The 21,666-nt window shown below is 41.3% G+C and overlaps 2 protein-coding genes across 2 annotated transcripts in view; one reads left to right on the plus strand and one right to left on the minus strand.

Moving 5' to 3' along the window:
* LOC131963096 (potassium voltage-gated channel subfamily H member 8-like) overlaps positions 1-20,437 on the plus strand; it is a 36,922-nt gene extending 16,485 nt beyond the window's left edge. Inside the window, exons 5-15 of the mRNA XM_059328237.1 lie at positions 340-598; positions 2,426-2,583; positions 4,162-4,369; positions 6,143-6,520; positions 8,021-8,220; positions 8,969-9,218; positions 12,767-12,981; positions 17,160-17,434; positions 18,029-18,138; positions 18,269-18,321; positions 18,798-20,437. Of these exons, the coding sequence (XP_059184220.1) occupies positions 340-598; positions 2,426-2,583; positions 4,162-4,369; positions 6,143-6,520; positions 8,021-8,220; positions 8,969-9,218; positions 12,767-12,981; positions 17,160-17,434; positions 18,029-18,138; positions 18,269-18,321; positions 18,798-19,481 (2,790 nt within the window). The 3' untranslated portion in view covers positions 19,482-20,437. The remainder of the gene's footprint in view (positions 1-339; positions 599-2,425; positions 2,584-4,161; positions 4,370-6,142; positions 6,521-8,020; positions 8,221-8,968; positions 9,219-12,766; positions 12,982-17,159; positions 17,435-18,028; positions 18,139-18,268; positions 18,322-18,797) is intronic.
* A 253-nt stretch (positions 20,438-20,690) lies between these two features.
* Positions 20,691-21,425, minus strand: LOC131963105 (gamma-crystallin S-like; the record flags this gene model as incomplete). Its single annotated transcript, XM_059328247.1, has 2 exons — positions 20,691-20,963; positions 21,177-21,425. Coding segments are annotated over 2 exons (522 nt in total), but the record flags the coding sequence as incomplete, so codon positions are not given.
* Positions 21,426-21,666: the final 241 nt, after the last annotated feature.

The following is a 21,666-nucleotide window of genomic DNA, read 5'->3' on the forward strand; positions in this document are numbered from 1 at the left end:
TTGAACGTGAAGTACGCCATATTTGTACAATTCTTAAGGCAATTTCTCAACTTTTTTATTAAGTTTATAAGAAAAAGCTTTCTGTTTTTTCCAAGTTTGATCAATTTATTAAAATTTGCCTCTAAATTATGTAGAACCCAAACCATGCAACACTACATTTTTCAACTGAAACCTCAAATCCCTCTTCTGCTCATGATAATAAAATATTTATGCTGGCTGGTGGAGATACTCTCAAGCTGTAGGGTCCCTATAGATTATAAGATGATCAATTATTGATCAGTTTATACAAACAAATACCCTGATATGCCTTATGTGTCTTTATCAATACACCTCATCCAGAGTGTTCTTGGAGCCAATGCGAACCCGGTGCCAGAGTACAAGGTGGCAGACGTCCAGAAGTCTCGTTTCATCCTGCTTCACTACGGTGCGTTCAAGGCCGGCTGGGATTGGCTCATCCTGTTGGCCACCTTCTACGTCGCCGTCACCGTTCCCTATAATGTCTGCTTCACTGCGGTGGAGGTACGAGAGGACGGCGCCTCGGCAGCACGAAACCCTCCGAGTGTCAGCGACATCTTGGTGGAGATACTTTTCATCATCGGTAAGGCTGCTCTCACGGGCTTTAAACTGTTTTTCCTTGTCCTAGAGAAACAAACTATATTGGGTTTCAGCTACACAAGCAATACTAACACAACACCTCACATCTAAGACCTAAAACACTGACCAATCAGAGAAGACTGTGCTTTTTTTAGGAGGGGGATTTAACCCTTTGATGCACAACATATAACATTCATCCAAATTTGATTTAAAATTAAATGACCTAATACTATAATAATATTAATTTGTTTCAAATCGTTACTTTCCACACTCATATATTTCATATATTTAACATGTTTATGTATCATTTTGTCACACATACAGTGTATCTGGAAGGTTTTCACAGCGCTTCACTTTTTCCACATTTTTTTATGTTTCAGCCTGATTCCAAAATTGATTAAATTAATTTTTCCTTAAAATTATACACACAATACCCCATAATGCAATTTTTGTCTCATGCTGTGCATTAGAAGAGTAGTGATACAAAAAGGGTTTTTATTCAAAAAGTAAGAAACAAAAAACTAGGATGTATGATGATCAAAAACAAGTTGGTTTAGGAAAACCTGGAATACTGAATGATGAAATTAATTTATTGCAAAGATATAGAAAATTAAAAACTCAGCCGGGTCACTTTAGACCCATGTTGTGCATCAAAGGGTTAAAGACATTTTAACATTAAACATGTCCTGGTCAACCAAAAATAAAGGTATGAACCTTAAATTGAGTAAAATGTATCCCCCTTTAAGTCAAGCCTCTTGGCTACTTCGATTAATATAGTATTCCACTTTCTTCTAATATCAGTTTAAGGATAAACTCCCTCCTGCTTTACATAATCTAATCAAGCAGCTCTGAAACCACCACTCCTTCTCTCCTAATTGGCCCAGTTAGCTGCACCACAGTGTGCGCTGCCTCCAACTCCTCCTGATGCACAAGAGATGTACAGTGTGCTAAATGAACCTCCTTAACAAGCTCCTCTTCTCCTCGACTGTATCTCAACCTGTCGTCTTCCCATTCTTGGGCTTGTTAAGGGAAGTATCTGCTGCTATACCTGTATTGTCAAAAAATGTGTTCATTTGTGCTCAACAAATTCGAAGATCGCAACCCGTACAGAGTAAAGTCCTTCTGTGTTCATTCTTCATGATTTTCATGAGGAAGCATTTTGTCCAGCTGCTTTAGATAAGTGCCAAACAGCCTGTACAAATGCTGTCCGTGATTATAGATGTCTCTTCTAACAATTATAGAAATCAAACATGTCATTAAAGACTGAGATCAGCCTGCGTTGGAGGGCCTTAGTACTTTGAAACGACAATAAATTAGCCTATTTTGTGCCAAATTTGTCCTTTTTTTGCTGTGTTTTGAACAACCCTTGGATATCTTTCTTTTTCTGTGAAGTTTATACAAATGACTAATGTTTCTTTTAGACCTGTCCATGGTGCTGAAATATGTGCCCAAATGGATACGATTAGACGCCTTTTTGTCGCTTGTCGCATATTTCTTGCAAACATTAGACACAGTAGATCACATTGCAAATGTGAGAGAGTCTGTTTCAACAGCATAGTAGGTCCTTAATGTCATGTCACATTGCCATACTTTGGCTTTTGCTCGAACAATAACCCTGGTGTAACTGTAGGTTAGCTTAGTGTAGAGCATTTATAAGTGTTTTGACTGCAAATACACAGGTTAGTCATCTATATAATTTGGTTTATACCTCAAATAGTCTTACTCATGTTTGGAGACTATTCAACAGTGAGATGAGAGAATGTTAGGGTAGCATCACTTTGACAACAATCAAGATATATAACATGTTAATGAAGTGAGCTTTGTGTGCCAGATATCGTGCTGAACTTCCGCACCACCTTCGTGAGCACGTCTGGGCAGGTGGTGTACGACGCCCGCTGCATCTGCATTCACTACGTCACGTCCTGGCTGTTTGTGGATCTGATCGCCGCCTTGCCCTTTGACCTGCTCTACGCCTTCAATATCAGTGTGGTGAGTACACTATCTACAAACAGCTGTAGAGTGTAGCTTTTGGTTTGTTATATAATTTGTGCACATTTGCCTGAACATGCATGTTAGCAGAGTGCTTTAAATTATACGTTTGACTGTTTTCAGAGTGATTGATGATGTGTGATGTATAGACAGAGGCTCTATGGGTGCTGCCAGTAATGATAGATTATTGTATTAAAAGCACTCTGCTGCTGACACTCACTCAAGACCATTAAACATCCTGCAAATGTAAATGGCAAGGCAAAGGGAACTAAGAGCTAATGAAACATTTTTATCATTAACGTTTGTTCTGTATTTTCTTAAAATCCTGCACTCAGTATCTAGTGTTGTGTTGTGGCTTCAAGGGAAGAAAACTGAGCGTCTGAGCTTCAATAAGAAACTCGTTATTAGGTAACCAGTAATTAAGCTGATAAATGGCTATGATGATGACTAATTACAGGTGGAAGCAAGTCAATTAGCCAGATGAGAGTAAGTGCAGAGCCTGCTGCCCGTTTATACTGGATCACTGGATCTAGACTGTATGAGAAAAGGAATGTTTCTTGATCCAAATGTATGTTACATGCTTCTGGCTTTGCCTTTGACAGCAGCTCATGTGATGAGCTCACGGTTTTATGTTGCTGTGTGGGCTTCAAATTCAAACGATACTTGTATATTTATATTTGTGCATTCCTATACAGAGATAAATCCCCTGAATGGATCCATATCCAGATATCTGGAGGATTCAGTTCTAGCCGTGTTAATTAATCCGTGTGCAAACCAGAGCATTGCCTTTTGGGCACTAAAACAAGCAGGGAATTGTTAATACGAAGGTCAGGGAGGAAATCAATAAAGGGACAATGTTTGATGAGGTAATAGCTACTTCGGTACCACAGTAATGGTTCCAGTGGGGGATGATAATAGACCTGAAATGAGACTCTTAGTTTATCTTGAGTTAAATTTTACTGTATTTTTAACCCTTTTGCATCCTATATCCATATATATTAGTATTATTTTCCCACTTTCACTGAATAAATCTAACTTTAGTCCAGATCATCACTACTAAATATTAATTCATTTTCAGAATTTTCACCCTTAAAATTCAAGTTTGTATAGATAATGGCAGTGATGGTATAAAAAAAAAAAGCCTGATAAGCGGAGGAAGATGGATGGATATTGTATCTTTTCAAAATTCTGGGGCGTAATTTTTACTTTTTTTTTTAAGCAGTCTTGGACATAAATTTCACCAACACCATTTTGATGCATTGCGAGTTATCTTAGAGGTCGTGTCATGTAGCAGAGTGGGCGTGGCCTCGAGATAAGTGGCCGTGTCGTGAAGCCTTCAAGACCCTTCTTGATCTGGCTGGCTGAGCACATCTGATACCTCCACCCCCAGCGACATGGCTCGCTGTCAAAATGCCCGATTAAAATTCTTACTGTGCATCAGTAATTTCTAATTGGCCCCAGATCAGAAGCTAATACGATTAAACATGAAACATAGTTCTGATTTATAGCCTACTGTACCCATCCAGGAGTAACTAATCTCACCCTAACAAGCTCCACTTTGACTCCTCTCTCTCCCAGAACTTTGGCGTTCACCTGCTGAAGACGGTGCGCCTCCTCCGCCTCCTGCGCCTCCTCCAGAAGCTGGATCGTTACTCCCAGTACAGCGCTGTGGTCCTCACCCTGCTCATGTCCACCTTCGCCCTGCTGGGCCACTGGATGGCCTGCGTCTGGTACTTCATCGGACGCAGCGAGATCGAAAGCAACAGCCCCGCCTCCTGGGATATAGGTTTGTGTCTGTGAAGTGTTCCAGCTTCATGAATGTATTTGAATGGTTGGAAACTTCAAAATCATCTGTATCATTCTAACCGAAAAGAGCACAGTGTGAAGATGCTTGTATACGCTCAGTGTGTGTCCTTTTACTGAGAAAACACGTCTAATTATGGTGATCCGTCTCCTCTCCTGCTGTGATCACTGGTGCCAAACAACAATGCTGTGAGAGGCTTTAGGTGATGCTGGTTAACTCGGCAACATGGATGGAGACTAGAAGGGTAGAAATGGTAGAAAAATATACAGAAAAGGCCTCCACTGTTATATAGATGCACATGTGCATACTGATACACCTGGGGCGGCTTTGGCTCAGGTGGAAGAGCGTGTTGTTCATCAATTTAGGGTTGGTAATTTAGCGAAACACTGAAGCCTAAATTACTTCCGATGAGCAGGGCAGCTCTCCATCATTCTTGGTTAATGAGTGTGTGTGCAGTGGTGAATGAGAAGCGCTTTGTCCTGGTCTATATCAATGTTATCCATTTACCATTACAAGTCAACTGCAGTGTTTTATTCCTTTAAGCGAAATGCTCGACAGCAGCATTGATATAAGAAAAACAGATTACTCAAGGTTGCGATGTGCTTTAGAAATAACGATTCCTGTTCGGTCTGGCTGGCGAGCAGATCTTATCACGCTTTACTCCGTCATGTGGCAGATTAAAAGTCAAACCTTGACACTTATTCGTTAGTGAGGGTCGACTTAATGACTTCTCCAAAGTCAAATTTTAAAAAGGTACCATTTCATTGTCTGTCACAGCGGGTGCTACAGCCCTGATTCCCAAAAAGTTGGGACGCTATCGACTTATATTCAACTGAAACTGTACAAAGACAATACATTTCATGTTCAAACTTTATTGTAAATACAGATTCATTCTGAATTTGATGCCTGCAACACGATCCCAAAAAATGCTGGGACAGGGTCATATTTACGACTGTGTTTCATCTCCTTTTTCTTCAACAACACTCAGTAAATGTTCAGCAACTGAGGACTATAATTGTTGAAGTTTTGAAAGTAAAATTCTTTCCCATTCTTGCTTGATATATGACAGTCAGGGGTCTCTGTTGTATTTTTTGCTTCATAATGCGCCGCACCTGCACTCTTTTCCCTCAGAGCCACGTGCAGAATGTGTCTTGTCATTGTCTTGCTGAAAAAGACTAATTTGGAAGGCGACATATGTTGCTCCAAACATGTGTGAACAACTAAGATTCCCAGAAACAATTTGAGAAACATAATAAAAACGGAATGCAATGATTTGCAAATCCTGTGTGATATTTTACTATATTCAGTGAAATGCAATACAAAGACAAGATATCTACTTGTGTATGTGGAAATTTGGAAAACTCTTTTTATTGGACGTATATGCCCTGATTCCAATTGTGATGCATTTTGTTTGATTATTTTTTTTGTTTTTACACAGTGTCACAACTTTTTTGGAATTCGGCTTGTAGGTCTGAAGGGCTTAAACAATGAAGAAAAAATTGACAAAACACTTTTAAAGAAAATACCAGAATGTGAAAAAAACACATAAGCAGACACATTTAAATCTCTTCAAATAATTTGCAAGTAAATAAAAGTTAAAATTATCAGAAGAACGAGCAGAAAGTGTCTGGCTTGTACTCCAAAGACACAAACACCAGCACTGAAACATTTGTTCTGCCCTTCCAGGCTTGTTACCCTGCTAATAAAGTTCATCTGACAGCGAGTCTCATTAAACTGACACTCTCTTCCCGTCAGGCTGGCTCCACGAACTGGCCAAACGCTTGGGAACACCATACTTCCTGGCACCGCTGACCTCCCTGCTGGGAGTCTCTGATTCTCCTCAAGGCGCCGTGACAGCAGGACTGACCAATTACAGCCAGTGGAACGGCTCGGGGTTGGAGCCGCTGAACGGGGCGGGTTTGCTGGGTTCGGGCCAATGGAACGGCAGCAGGACCAGAGCGAGGACACCCAGCGGCTCTGGGACCACGCTGAGCGGCGGGCCGTCTGTCAGGAGCTCCTACGTGACGTCACTGTACTTCGCTCTGAGCAGTCTGACCAGTGTGGGATTTGGCAACGTTTCAGCCAACACAGACTCTGAAAAGATCTTCTCCATATGCACCATGCTGATCGGAGGTGGGCTAATCCACAGCAGGCATACATCCACAATATTATGTTTTTAGGATTTTGTATTCACATGAAAGATTTCAGTCTGGACCAGAGTGGTGGACTGACCAAGCAACTGACTTATGTCACCAATCTGGAACCCATCGGTTACCTGTCTGACCATAATTTAGCTTCGTCGACACTTTTTTTTTGTATCATTATACTCATTTTCATGAGAAAAGCTTGATAGAAACACAAAAATTTGATAAAACTTTCGAAAATGCGCATAAACGTTTTTATGCTGGCTTGAGGCAAAAAAGAGTTAATGCTCTAAAGGGGATTTGCAAACACTTTTTCTGAATAAGTTCTGACGTAGCAAACATTTAACTCACATGACAGGTCAGCTGTTTCTGCTCTGACATGAAAAGACTTCTTTCCATTTTCTCTCGTGGGTAGCTAAAGTTGTCCGATAAGCAACATCTTTTTCATTATTTTTTCTGTCTACTTCTGTTTACTGACAGATTAGCCTAAAGCAACACATTACACTGCCATCTTTTGATCAAAGTATGTTTATGCAGCTTTGTTTATTTGCTCTAAACCAGTTGATGGAAACAACCTTAATTTGCATTTTATTTAATGCAACATTTAAAAATTTCGCCTCAAAATTAGCTTTGACTATAATGGAAACACAGCTTATATCAATCAAGTCTTAGGCTGCCAAAATACTTAAATCACAATGGTATTTGATACATATTTTGCCTTTTACAAATGTTGCACCTCCTGTAATTTGGATATTGAACAAGCCTCTATTATCTTTTTGATCAAATTTCGATCAATTGTGCAGCACAACCAAAGGCATGCCTGAGGCATTGCTGTCTCTGTACAGAGAACAAGTGCAAAGCAAATCTACCACTGATCATGTGTAGATTTGTGTTTCTACCTTTGACTAGAACCGTCAGTTATCCAGTAATAAAGTTGTTTTGATTACACCAGAATCCTAAACCTCCCTTTTTTTAAAAATTTGCTTTTTATTGAGGATTTTTTAACATTTTATACAGAACAAAGAAACAGGAACAGTTGGGCTGGGGGGTACCTATACCACACAGCATCACCTTTTTCACCTAGCATCATCATTTGCAGCAGTCGTCATTAGTTAAACTTTAGTTAAACGACAGCTTTATATAAAGTCAGATCTTATAGGCTTGACATATGCTGTCCATTTTGACCAAGTTTTATAAAATGAGTCCATTTGCAATTTTAGTTGAAAAGTCACTTTTTCCATTTTGTAGATTTCTTGTATAATGTTGATCCAGTCCTCATTTCTTGGTTGCTCAGGCTTGAGCCATCTTCTGGTAACGGCCTTTTTGTTTGCTGCTAAAAGAATAGAAAGCAGTTTCTTGTCTCCATTACAAAAGCCGTCTAGTATTATGTTACAGAGATAAAACCTCCTATTTTGTAAATAAACCGCACAGTAAACTGAACTCTTTTATTTAATAACTTTCTGTGGTGTTTTTGTCTCTTCTTCTGTAGCATTGATGCACGCTGTGGTGTTTGGTAATGTGACCGCCATCATCCAGAGGATGTACTCCCGCCGCTCCCTCTACCACACCCGCACCAAGGACCTGAAGGACTTCATCCGGGTGCACCGGCTGCCCAAAGCCCTGGAGCAACGCATGATGGAGTGTTTCCAGACCACCTGGTCTGTCAACAACGGCATCGACGTCAGCGAGGTAGGAGGGACTCACTACAACAACAGTGGCTGATGTGTGTTTATGACAGATAGCAGACATGAATATTTCTAAAAAATGTGGGACTGTTCCTTTAACTTTCAGAGCTGGTATGTGAACTCTGTGGCTCGGCCTGACCTTATAATTACAATGGCAATAACTGGCTTCTGAAATTGAAAGTGCAAATCGGGCGAGTTGCCCTCTGAGCAGACTAAAGAAACGGCTCAAAGTCACTGAGAGGATTTGGTTTTGTTTTGGGTTCTATCACGCTGGGGAAGCGATCTTAATTTCATGGATTAATGACAGACACTGAACTCACTCTTGATGTGTTTTACCATGGCTTTAAATCTTGATAATCCCCTCTAAAGAGATAACGTGAGGGGGAGAGGCGCTAATACTTTAAGGTAATAACCCACAACTTTCCCTTGCAAAGCTTTCTGCTTCTCTCAGACATACAGAGGGGGTTCACTCTGTAGTATAGCATATAGAGAGCTGTTGCATTTGCTGTGATGAGAGTAAATGCACAAAATAAAAATACAAGTCATCTAGCAACTGTCATGCATGTGTCAGTTGGTTGTGACTATGTGGGAAAGGTTTTATTTTGCCTGTTACCTCCACCTTCCCACACAGTCACATTCAGAATGATGACGAAGGAAAGAAGCTGTGAAAACTGAGAGATAAAGACTCATCCATAGTTTGCAGGCACATGAATTAAACTATGTTTTGTGTATTTTTTTATTACCCTACACAGCTGCTGAAGGACTTCCCAGATGAGCTGCGCGCCGACATCGCCATGCACCTGAACAGCGAGCTGCTGCAGCTGCCGCTCTTTGAGTCGGCCAGCAGGGGGTGTCTGCGCTCGCTCTCCCTCATCATTAAGACGTCCTTTTGTGCTCCCGGGGAGTTCCTCATACGTCAGGGTGACGCCCTCCAGGCTATCTACTTCGTATGCTCCGGCTCCATGGAAGTGCTGAAGGACAACACTGTGCTGGCCATTCTGGGTAAGGAATAACTAGTAAGGAAATGTTCAGTTGAAGTATATATTTAAAGGCTGATTCATTAATTGGTCAATTGACAACTATTTTGATAATTACATTGATATTTTACTTGAAAAAAGTCTGATATTTGCTGGTTTCATGCTTATTAAATGCTAGAATTAGGTGCATTTGTTTCACATACGTGATTGCTTTGGATTTTTGGACAGCTGATCAAGTAAAACATACATTTGAAGAGGTCGTCTTGGCCCCTCCCTGGAAAATAACACAGGGCATGCTTCACTATTTTCTGACATTTCATTGGCAGAACGATCAGAACACACTAGTATTTAATGCAAGACATGCCAACCACACCCCATATCGAATAGCTGACAGCGTTCAGGTTCAGCACCATGGACAGCACCGACCCCTTTAATGAGATACTAGAGAGTTGCTGAGAGTTTGTGGCTTTGTGTGAAGCCTCCTGTTGGGTCTGCAGAGTGAGTGAGTCATTTTGCTACCTGAATCTTGAAGGGCTTCTCTGTCTTGGACTCCAAACCATAGAAGCCCTCCTAGATTCCGGCAGTTAAGTGACTCAGAAAGCGGCGTTTACTTCCAACAAGAAGAAGATAAGCGACCCTGCGATGGCCATTACCAAAGTAAGTAATCAAGATCAGCAAGCTTCAGAAAATAAAAGTCCGGCCACTCGTACAGCATCAGGTATCTAAGATGATGAAAGAGATGTCAGACACTCCGGTGATGCAGCTTCAGTTAATAATATATCACCCCTGGACTGATTTGTCTCAAGATTGGATGGCACCTTATGATGTCTTAACGGCTTTTACAGAGTTTTATTACAGGATATGAGATAGAGTTTGTGCATAGAGGCATAAAATTAAAAAAAATATGCTGGATCATCCATGAAGTACTATTTAAAGCAATATTATGCAAGATTGGTATTTTGTGTGATTTAGCAGCCCAACCATGCAAATCACTTCTACACTGCTGCCATAAATATAAACAGCTGCACACATTCCAAAATGTACACGACCCAGAAAACGTTGATAAAATATGATCCAGTTACAATAAAATCAATGACACATAGTGCAGGAACAGAAACTTGTGACTTCGAATGAGACGATAGAGGCAACATTCTTTCTATTACAAGTCAGTGTAGCACCATGGTGATTTTGAGGTTGTTATTTTAAGGTACAATAGTTGCATAATGTTGCCGTTACTGCCGAAGGCGACTTAGCGAGTGATTACGGCTACACGTGTCCCATGGGGATGGTTCACAAAATCAAATCAGCATCAGTTATAGAGTTAGAAAAGTGTATTCCTCATGTGTCACCAGCAGGTAAATCCACTGAATCCTGTTGTTGGGTATTATGAACTGAACAGGACAGGACAAAATGCAGGAAGGTGCATTCTCTTAAAGTGACAGTACGCAAATTTTCAAACAACAAAAAAAAATCGCCTGTTTAACACATAAAACATATTCTTAACATTCTTAAAGTTAAACGTATCAGAATATGTACAATGTAATATGTTCACCTAATAATCTAAGAAAAAGAATAAAATTAAACTATAACAACACAAGCCTGTCTTTGGTTCAAACTGTTCAGTTGGTTGGCAGTCGGCACTTTGTTCGACCATAGTAACTTTTTACTTTGTAGCGGACCACTGCTGAATGATGGAAAATGAATACTGTAAAGCCATAAATAGAGCCTTAACCGACATTTCTTTGAATGGAAATCTTCTGGATTATTATGTTTTTAGAAAAGTGTGACAAGACTTCTCCTCTTTGGTCTGTTCTGGTTGCAGCATTACGAGCACAAAATGAGAAAAATCTTTTTAGCTCTGAGGAAGTTATTAGACATCCAGCATTTAATAGCCAGCCCGACTGCTTTTATGAAGAGGAATATGATGAAGGAGAGCGGCCTTGTGGTACAATATGATAAAAGCTGTAATTACCCCCATATTAAAGTGTCCCCCCGGGCAAACAAGTCACACCCCATCAAGTGGAAGACGGAGTGTGACCCAGGGACTGATGGAGCAGTCTGGAGAGCAGCCAGAAGCCAAACAGGAAATCTATAAACAGCATTAATTGAAATTTTTTTTGCTCTTTCTTTTGCTACTTAGGGGCAGTGGAACAAACTTTAAATACAACATTGACAAATAGTACCCTTATAAAGTTGTTAGGGCTAAACAGTTTCCTACTTACAGATCCAGCAGACACAGCAGAGCTGCATTGGAATTCATTTGAAGTGATATTTGTGGCCTCCTGATGAATATTAGTTGTATATTACTCTACTTTTAGCTCTGTATTGGTCTCCAGCAACTCCTAGGGGAAATACCTGGCTCTTTAATTGCTAAATACTCCAAAGTGTTTATCAGATAATCTCTAACTCTGTCTATCTGACAGCTAATATCCAAAATCACAACATCAATAATGTAGTAAGTTATCTCCAAACACCAACAAAACATCATTAGTAGTTAGACATGTTGCACTTCCAAAATAACAACTGCAGTGTCCAGCAACTTGCAGTAACAATGCAACATTAACAAATCACTACATGGCCCCAAAAGGTGAGCCAACTGAGCAGCTAGAAGCAGAAACCTGCCTCCAGAATAAATAAAAGCCTCTCCAGAGCCTTGTCCCACAACACATACACTGACACTCCTTCCGTTCTGCATAACACGGATGAAACAGAATGGAGAAATACAAAGAGACTCACAAACAGCCCTGGAATCAGTTCAGGTTTCGCATAAAGGAGAGGGAGCAAATTGGCAACACTGTTTTTCATATTAATGATCTAACTGCTGTAAATAATGAAGTTACTGCTGCCTATAGAGGGAACTCATTAGCATGTCGAACGTGCTGTGTATGCACATGCACAGATGTGGAAATTAAAAACACGCACACATCCTCCTCTCACATATAGCTGTACACACTTTTCTCTAACAAACATCCAATGAAGTCTTGTTGGTTTTCTCTCTGGTGCATATAGAAACACGCAGGGCACACATATTTTATTTTTTCAGTTTTTTTCCTGCCTGCTCCTTCTTTCTCCCTGCTTCTCTCTCTCTTGTAAACACACACTCGCACACACAGACACACTCAAATTGTTTTGGCATTGCCACTTTGGATTTACAGCTGTGGAGAAGGCAGTGAGGTCGAGAGAGGAAGCTGTAAAACAGAAAACACACTTGCTATCTACAACAGTCCATCTGGAAACCATGTGTATACTGTAACACAAAAATAAAATAGTCTAACCAGACAGTCAGCCTCTCTGCCTTAGAGTATGTTATTCTTAATAACCACACTGGGTTCAGTGGGTTTATTCCTCTATAGTAAAACTATTGCATACACTATATTGGGGGATTTAAATGGTTCAATATGTTCATTACTCTGTGTTCTTTTGGTGTGGACATTTAAATCTTTGTTAAGTCTCTTATCTTATGCACTATGTGCTGTGCCATCATAGTAAATATTGGAGTCCGTTAAGGAAACGCCATGATAGGCAAGATGAAATGCATCCGTCCCATCTGAAGTATTTATCTCTGCTTTCCAGGACGGGGCGACCTGATTGGCTCCGACTGTCTGACCCAGGAAGAAGTGATTAAGACCAATGCCTGTGTGAAGGCCCTCACGTACTGCGACCTGCAGTACATCAGCCTCAAAGGCCTGCGCGAGGTGCTCTGTCTCTATTCTGACTACGCCCAGAAGTTCATCACTGAGATCCAGCATGACCTGACGTACAACCTCCGGGAGGGACACGATGCTGAGGTACGCTGACTGCTGATGGTTTTCTGATCTCTCTAAATATGATATGAAACTGCTGGTGACTATACAATGTTGTTTTTATTGTTAACCCATGCAGTTCAATCTTAGTTTTTAAACAAATAAACACATAAGTTATGAAAATGTTTTGCGTTACCCACACATCCATCCATCCATCCATCAACCCACCCATCCGTCTTTTCATCCGTTTTCATACTACTTGACTTCCTCCTGGGGGGTAAAAACATGTTCCCAGGCCAGATGGAGTTTGTGGTCCCTCCAGCATGTTCTAGAGGATCTTCTCTCAGTTGAAGATGTTCTAAAGAAAGTCTTGTTGAGCATTCGGTTCCACAAAAAGACACTTAGAGTCAGCTTTTCGTTTTTTCCATAACTAGATTTAGCTTTAATCCTCCTAATTGCTCACATTGCTTAATCTGACAGTTCAAATGAATTCAGATGCACCTTGCAAACCAAGCTACCTAGTTATTGCAGTGCCAGCTGATAAATTTTAACCTAGACTCTAGAAATGCAACTCCCCTCCCTCTGACCATCAAGTGGCACACAAATGCCAAGAAAAGCGTAGCAACAAGAAATTGCATTGAGAGCCGTTCCCACAGGAGAAAACACAAATGTTTTTTTCACCAGCACTTTTAACCCCAATTAGTCAGAATCATTCCAGGTAACAGCTAGTCTCCCTGCAGACTTTTTGTCTTTGTAAATATATTGTGACCACTGTCATTGTTAATATTAAAACAGTAGTGCCTTGAAGATGAGTCGTCTCGTGATCTAAACGCCTTTAAGAAAATTCTGGGTAAATTCTACTCTGAATTTTAGATTGGACTCAGCTGTGCTGTGACCTCCTCCATCCAACATTTTACGCAATGCTGGAGTGATGGGTGGCTTTGCACTTGAAAAGGATTAGCCATCTGGACGGGGAGTGAGGAGGAAGCCACGGCTTCTGCTTGAGATGCAGCCAACAGATAAAGACATGAGCTAAACATGGACGATTCAGATGCCAGGGATTTACAGATGGATCTCAGCTGTAGCGTACACATGAATAACCAGCACGTAGTGGAAATAACTAAGTCACATTTTCGCCGTGAGTAAGCTTGCTAATTAGAGCAGAGGTCCAAGAGAAGTATCAGGGGACGAGACTGTATAGAGGCATGTAAATTATTTAAACACTTAATTGACTTCCTGGCTGTATATACGTCTATAGGATACACAAGTTAACCTTTACAGTTTCTTCTGCCAAATTCATCTTTAGTCAATCTGGAAGCATATTGATTCCTGCTTCATTATGACTACCAATCCCTTCTGAATGGCTTTAAATCCACCCAAGTCTTAGTGCACTCAAATTATCATGACGAACAGCTTATCTCTATGAAACGAGTGAAGAACACGGAGCAGATGCAAGTAAATAAAAGGATGTGGTTCATTTATTGAGGAAGAGGAATAAAGCAGAATATTTGCAGGTTTTATTTTGTAAAGCCTCACTGGCCATTATTGAATGTTTCCTTCCAATTTTCAAGCAGGTCAAATGAACTGTTTAAATGTCACAAAAACACTATGTAAATTGGTTGTGCTTCGAGCTAGATTTCGCTAGAATCCAAATGAGCTTCCTGAATAAAGAGTAGTATGGGATAAAAATGCTGCATATATTCTGTCAACAAAGACAATTAAAGCCTCCAGTGTCAATAGTGCTGAATGTTGCCATTTCATGAAAATACAATCTCATCTGATCTCTGCAGAATAATAACTTTTTAGGAAATTCTGTCTTGCCGTTAGCGTGTTAGCTAAATTTAACATGGAAATAATGTGCAGTAGATAAAATTGTGGTTGTGTTTCTCCATAAGTATAGTCTGTTTCAATTTTTCAGAACACACTACCCCCATTAAAATTAATCGGATCACTTGCAATTTTGCCACACGGCTTGCCACATTTGCCACATCTCTTCGGAACAAAGCCCTTATATTGCAAAGAAATGAGAATCCTTTTTTTTTTTTCTTAAATGCGTTAGTATCACAAAATACCAATTAACTTTTCTAGGTTGTAATTAGTTAGCATAAATTAGGCAGTATCTTTTGAGAAACTGTCTCATTGATTTCAGATGTTTTTCTTTCTTTTTTCTCTTTCTTTTTTTCTTTTAATGGCAGAAATGAGCTTCCAAAGAAAAAACATATATTAAAGGCACAGGATTATAAGTTTGGGTGCATTTTAAGATCATTGGGAAGTTAGCTCCATGTGTTGGCAGCATCATATTGAAATTAGGCTGTTTGACACAAATAACTGAGTGTTTCCTAAAAACGTATCTGTAAAAATAGTTACTTAAAAAGTCTATATATATATAAAAAACTCAGATTTACCCTTGTATGCACATCAAGCGCTACGTTCTCCTCAGCACGTTTTACACACACGCATACTGTATATTTGCATATGCATGCAACGCAACATAAGAAGTGCATCATCCACTGAGCACAGCATGGGGCTAAAAATAGCGTTGTCAGAGTGGTGGGGGAGGGGCAGGGTCATCCCTGACTGGATAAATATAGAACAACAACCAGATGGAGACGAGACGAGAAAACATCAGGATGAAAGAAAGCTGCAGGGTAGACGGAAGCTGAAATGCCTCGCTGATATTTGCATTCACGTGCCGCCACACACTCAGCACATACACATACACACTCTGCAGATAGCCACACATGCAGCTCTCAAATACCATCATAACATAACGCTGCATAAATGTCCTTACTGATGCAAAGTGACATACAGGCCCAAACGTGTGACATGTGGCTTTGTTTATATGTTATGTCTCACATGCGTAGCACACACGTGTACCATATTTCATCATCTCTCACATGCAACACACACACATTTCCATTTCTTTACACCTGAATAGATACACATATAATTGCCCTGATAGTGGCATGCTGCATATCAAGGGGTGGCACGTGCTGCTCTTACACACACACACAAATTCTAAACAGTCCCGTCTCCGCTCAGTTCCCTTCAGGCAAACCACTGCTAAAATTAAACCTCTGTGAGCTAAAAATACCAGCAGGGCACGTGAGCCAAGGACAGGAGGGAGAAGACAACAAACAGAGGGAGAGAAGAGGAAGGGTGGTGGTGACAGGGGGATAAGAGCAGGGGAAGGGAAAAAAGAGGGGAGAGAGAAAACTGGATTTGTTTGGCAGTTTTTTAATCAGCTTTGAATTACAGTCTAGAAAAGACGCAGCACATACAAACTGTCCACCAGTAATATGCTAAATGCAGGAATTTTACTTTGAAAGGGCAATCTGTTTGACTTATAAAGTGTCATAAACATCCACAAAGGTCATCAATATTCTTACATGTGAGATTATAGAGCTGCTTTGGAGTGAATGGCTGCACGGTTTTGAATGAGAGCGCTTCTCTGCAGCGAGACTGACAAACTGAATGGATTACAGCACCATTGCAGCGATTGTGAATGGCAGCTGTTCAGTGATGCTTTCAGTGGCTCAACAGCTCCACCACCTGGTCAGAGAGTGAATTCAAGATCCTTGACCTATTAATTCTTGCAGTTCAGCACTGTCTGGCATCTTTCTCTAGGCATAAATCTTAAGAGTTTTGAGTGGAATGTGTGTAACAGGCTTAGGACATTGTGATGAAAGTATGTGAAGGCCATTCTCATGCTCACTTACAAGGCATAAGCTGCCCACTGCTCCTAAGCATGGTGTGTTCACATGTGTGTCAAAAAGGATGTGTTAAATGCAGAGTTGGAAAAATAAGTGAATCTTAATCTTAAATTGTTGCAAGAATTTGGTGTTATTTTGTTTCACAGATTTGGTGCAAAATGTATCCATTTGTGACCATGCAAGGATTAATAAAAACTGTCAGAAAAATCCCTCCAAAATACATGCAATACTTAAGAAAAAATCCATACTGTCAGCAAAAAAGTTTCTCACACTAAATCTGACAAACCAAACAAGCTTGTATGATGTTGTTGGTACCAATGGATCTTTTAGGTTCTCGAGTTTCATCCCAAAAATGTGTCTATTGCCTCATTCTAGCTTTATAACTGAGCCAATTTCAGCCCCTTCAGAACAGAAATACTGGCTGAGGTTGTTCCACATGTATTGCTTTCTGTTTCCTCAACAACAAATGAGCACATTTAATTGTTTTCTTCGCTCTGTTTCTCTCCTCAGAGAGACTGCGAGAGCAACGGAGGGATCATGAAGAAGCTTCCATCCATCAAGGAGGACGAGGAGGGATCAGGGTCCGAGGGCGAGCACTCCCCTCACTCCAAGCTGCCTCCTCTGGGTAGGCTGGGCCGGGGTCTGCGCTCCCCCCTGCGCTCCCCTCTACGCTCCCCCCTGCTGCCGCCGAGACCCTTCAGACCGCCGACCGATCCCAGCCGGCCCACCAGCCTGCAGATCCCCGTGGTGAGCTTCAGCTGCCTGCAGCCGGACCTCAGCCCTCGGTGAGGAACCATTCGTCTATCGACTGGATGTTAATTTGTTCATTCAGAGACACTAACCCACTGTGGGAATGTGACATCATTCATAAACATAAACACAAACAAGGTAATCTGCAGGGAGTCTCTGGAGAGGTGGCAGCAGGCACTCGGCTGGAGCAATCCTTTCATTTTGGTCCAGCTGTGAGGGTGCACAGGAGCAGAAACTGTGTCACTGGGTCGCATTTCCAAAAAGATATTGAGGAGAAAAAAAATTTGATTACTTAGATGAATCTGCCCATGTGAAATCTACATCAGAGCATGTGATACATTAATAAACTTATTTTTTCATTAATGCAATCAGTGACCAGCAGGTTGATTAAAGGAAATGATCTTAATCATAATCCTGGAGATCCCTGATGAGCAGCTAAAGGTGTTTTTATGATTAGATTATTATAAGCATTGCATGATATCTTTAAAAAAAACACCACAGATTTTGACACCACAGAGGACCAATTTTTTCCAAATAATCATGGCATGTTGCATATATAAATTCCATTTTAAAAAAACATACTTATCTTTTGTTGAATTCAATGCCTCACTCTTCCTGTCTGTCCTCAGGTTTGTGGATGGAATCGAGACAGAAAACCAAAGCAGCTCTGCCCAGAAGTTTGACTTTTCTCCCAGTGCAACTCGGAGTTTCCTACTGAGCCCTGACTCAGCAGCTTCAGGTTAACACACACGTACATATATATTACTGAACTGTGGCTGTTAAAGTCCTTCCTTGCATGGATAATATCTGCATTTAGAGATTTGTATATAAAAATATATGCATGTGTGTTTTTCAATATCTGTCCACAGGGGCCCATGAAGATGATGACACAATGGAGACTATTGCGAAGCTAAAACATGAGGTAAGGCTGTTACTGCTATTATTGATTTTAAAAATGGCAAAAAAAGGTTTAGTTAATGCTTTTGCTGTTCATTTTAACAAAAGCCTGTACTTAATATCAGTTGTGACCGAAGACGTCAGATGTCCCTGAATTCTAAAATCCTTCTTCAGATAGTTCTGATCATTTGAAAAAAAGAATTGATATTTAAATCCTATTTTTATAGACTCTGCTCTTGTTTTAAGTGGTTTATGGTTTGCTTTTATTCTTATTTTTTATTTATTTATTTTTTTAAAGCAATGAAACTATTTATTTTAGTGTTTATTCCTGTTTTATTTATTTTATTGTTCTTCTGTTTGTTTATGCACAGCACTTTGTTGCGGCTGTGGTTGTTTTGAAGTGCTTTACAAATAAAAGTTGCGTTGAGTTTAAGCTATTAACAGACATAGCAGTAACTTTCCCAAACATTCCTGACTGTGCGTGTGACTCCGTCTCTCCAGATGAGCGTCCTGTCCCGCCAGGTGATGTCTGTCAGTCAGGAGCTGCAGGAGATGACCAGCCTCCTCAAACCCCTCTTCCACAACCCCGCCACGCTGCTGATCCCCAGCGCTGTGACTCCGCCTCCCAGCGTCTCCTCACACAGCTGCTCCCCGGCCCCGCCCCTTTTTACTCAACAAGCACCTGCTGACTGTTTGGACGATCCTCCATCCAGCCTGGCTCCAGAGCCGTCCTCTCCTCTGCCGAGCATGACGACGGCGTTACAAGGAGAGTTTGATCCGCTTCAGTGTTCGCCCAACTCCCATAATCCTCCTCATCGCCCAGTCTCTCACTGCTCAGCTCCCCCGTCACTCAACAGCTCTCCCCATGAGCACACAGTCGTGCCACATCCCGCCTCCTCCTCCTCCTCCATCCCTTCTCTTTCTTCATCAAGCCACCCGTCATCCATCAATCCCTTTTTGGTAGACTTATCAGGACCAGACGGTGAGCAGCCTCAGTCCTGTCTCCCTCTCCAGTCCCAGTTCATGTCCCAGTCTTACCCTCATTCCCTTCCCCAGCCTCATCTCCAGCCCTCCTGCATGTCCTCCTCACGACCCCGGGAGCCTCTCCTGGACCTGCAGGAGGTGGAGTGGGGGGAGCACACTGCTCAGCTCAGCTTCATCAATGAAGGACAGCCCTCGGTGTGAGCAGAGGAGGTCCTCACACTGACAGACAGGAGCAACCAGCATGCCGCACTGCATGACAAACATTTGTCCAAAGTTTGGCATGTGAGTTAACATGTAAATACAACCATTTTAAAGGGATGGTTTGGGTTTATTGATGTGGGGTTATATGAGCTACCTGTCCATAGTCAGTGTATTACTTCGGTAGACAGAAGTCCAAACACCAGTTAGTTAGTTTCCCGAAATTGCATCCATAAATCAATTGGGCAACTTCTAATTGTTCAACAGCTGATCAGTCATGAGTTAAATGTTCACTACGTCAGAACTTATTAGGAAAAAGTGTTTCCATCTTCCGTTTAGAGCATTAAGTAACAATTTTGCGCATTTTCGTTTTATCGAATTTTGGTGTTTCCATCAAGCTTTTCTCATTGATGGAAACATGACTAATGACACAAACAATTTAACCGACCGTGGCAGCTGTGGACCAGTAACTCCATGTTCCATGAGGTAAAATTACTGTTTTTGTCAAAGGAGTCTGATGCAGTTGCCTCGCTCTCTTCAAAGCCACCAGTCATCTGCCAGAAAAGAGCCTTCTGACAGTTTTCCTTCAGGTGAATAAAATATGTTTAGCTGTCCACAGCAGTCCATGCTCATCTTCTGTCTCTCTGCCTGCTCTTACCATCTACTGTAAATAATACACTGACTATGGATGAGAACTGCATACAACCTCACTTCATTAAATCCAAACTATCCACATAAACTATCATAGACAACGATCTTGAGCACCAGCTGTATGCAGATCTGATAATAAAATAGTTTGTTTTTACTGTTTCAATTTGGTTTGTTTGACAAAATAAGTTGTTTAAATGAATTGAGTGTTTATTCCATTTCTACTTCAAACCACTCTGCCACTGTTTTCCAGAGATCTCCCATAAATATAGTAAGACCAACAAGTTTAAGCTTATTTACTATGAATTGTGCATACTCACTTTGCTATATACATGTGATTTTTATGTATTTTTTACAGTTTCATGCAGCTTTTGGTTTCTGTTAGAGGAAGACAGACTGGAGGTCCTTGAGGCTAGACTCCAGCTCACTATCCCTTATGTAAGGACACTCAGACACAGTGATTTCTCATCATTCAGTTTTATTGTGGCCGTTGCTGCTGCTGCTGCATCTTCTTCTCTCAGGTGTCAATCATGAGCCAATCAGCCGCCAATGAAAGGACAGTAGCTACTCAGTCAGCCTCCTGAAGGACTGTACCGTGGGGCAGACAGCGCCCCAGTCCACCGGTTTGCGGTACTCTCCTTTCTCCAGCAGGTACTGGCGGCCCTTGTAGTTAGGGTGCTCGTAGAAGACCCACCAGCCTCCCAGGACCCTGCAGGAGTGGACCTCCCTCCAGTGGAAGTTCTCCAGCACGGAGGGGCAGTCCTCAGTCGCTTCATACACCCGACCTGCAAAGTCCCCTTTCACATAAAGCTGGATCTTGTAAGGATCTCCACTGGCCTGGAGGAGGACGAGGAAACAAGAAAGAAGGATTTTAAGCATAGTGGTGCAAACATGCATGGGAAAGGAAAAGGTTTAGTGAAAGATGGATGCTTGAAGAAATGGCTGAGAACGGTAGGTACAAGGCAGGTTGGTCAATCAGTTATGTGTCTCTAATTTTCTTACATATCTAGAAATCAGAAACAGAGATCAGACAAAATGAACGAGGCTCACAATATGAATCATCTTGCAGGAGCAGACTCTGTCGTTGAGGCCGATCCAGCTCTGGTAGTCGGGGTATTCTCCTCTGGCCACCACGTACTGGTAGCCCATGTAGTTGGGTCTCTCGTAGATCACCCAGGTCCCGCTCTCCACTCGGGCCGAGTTACAGCGACTCAGGTAGGAGTGGAAGTCGCTGCAGTCGCTGTCGCACTCATACCTGCGACCCTGGTAGTTCTTATCCTCATAGAAGATGATCTGCAGAGAGACACAGAAATATTAAAGGTCCATAAATCAGGTCTAGGTGCCATTTAAATACTGTGAGTATTATAGCACTCAATTAACAAAGAAATGTACAAGACAGGCACTAGAACTGAGTGTTTCAGACGGAGTGAATACAGATTTATTTACTGGATATACTGCAGGTACAAGCTTATATAAAACAGGCACAAAACATTTTTTTTAGACTGATTTTTGTAGACTGTAGTCTACTGCATGTGTCAGT

This window comes from Centropristis striata, chromosome 24, assembly GCF_030273125.1.
Source record: "Centropristis striata isolate RG_2023a ecotype Rhode Island chromosome 24, C.striata_1.0, whole genome shotgun sequence".
Classification (NCBI taxonomy): Eukaryota; Metazoa; Chordata; class Actinopteri; order Perciformes; family Serranidae; genus Centropristis; species Centropristis striata.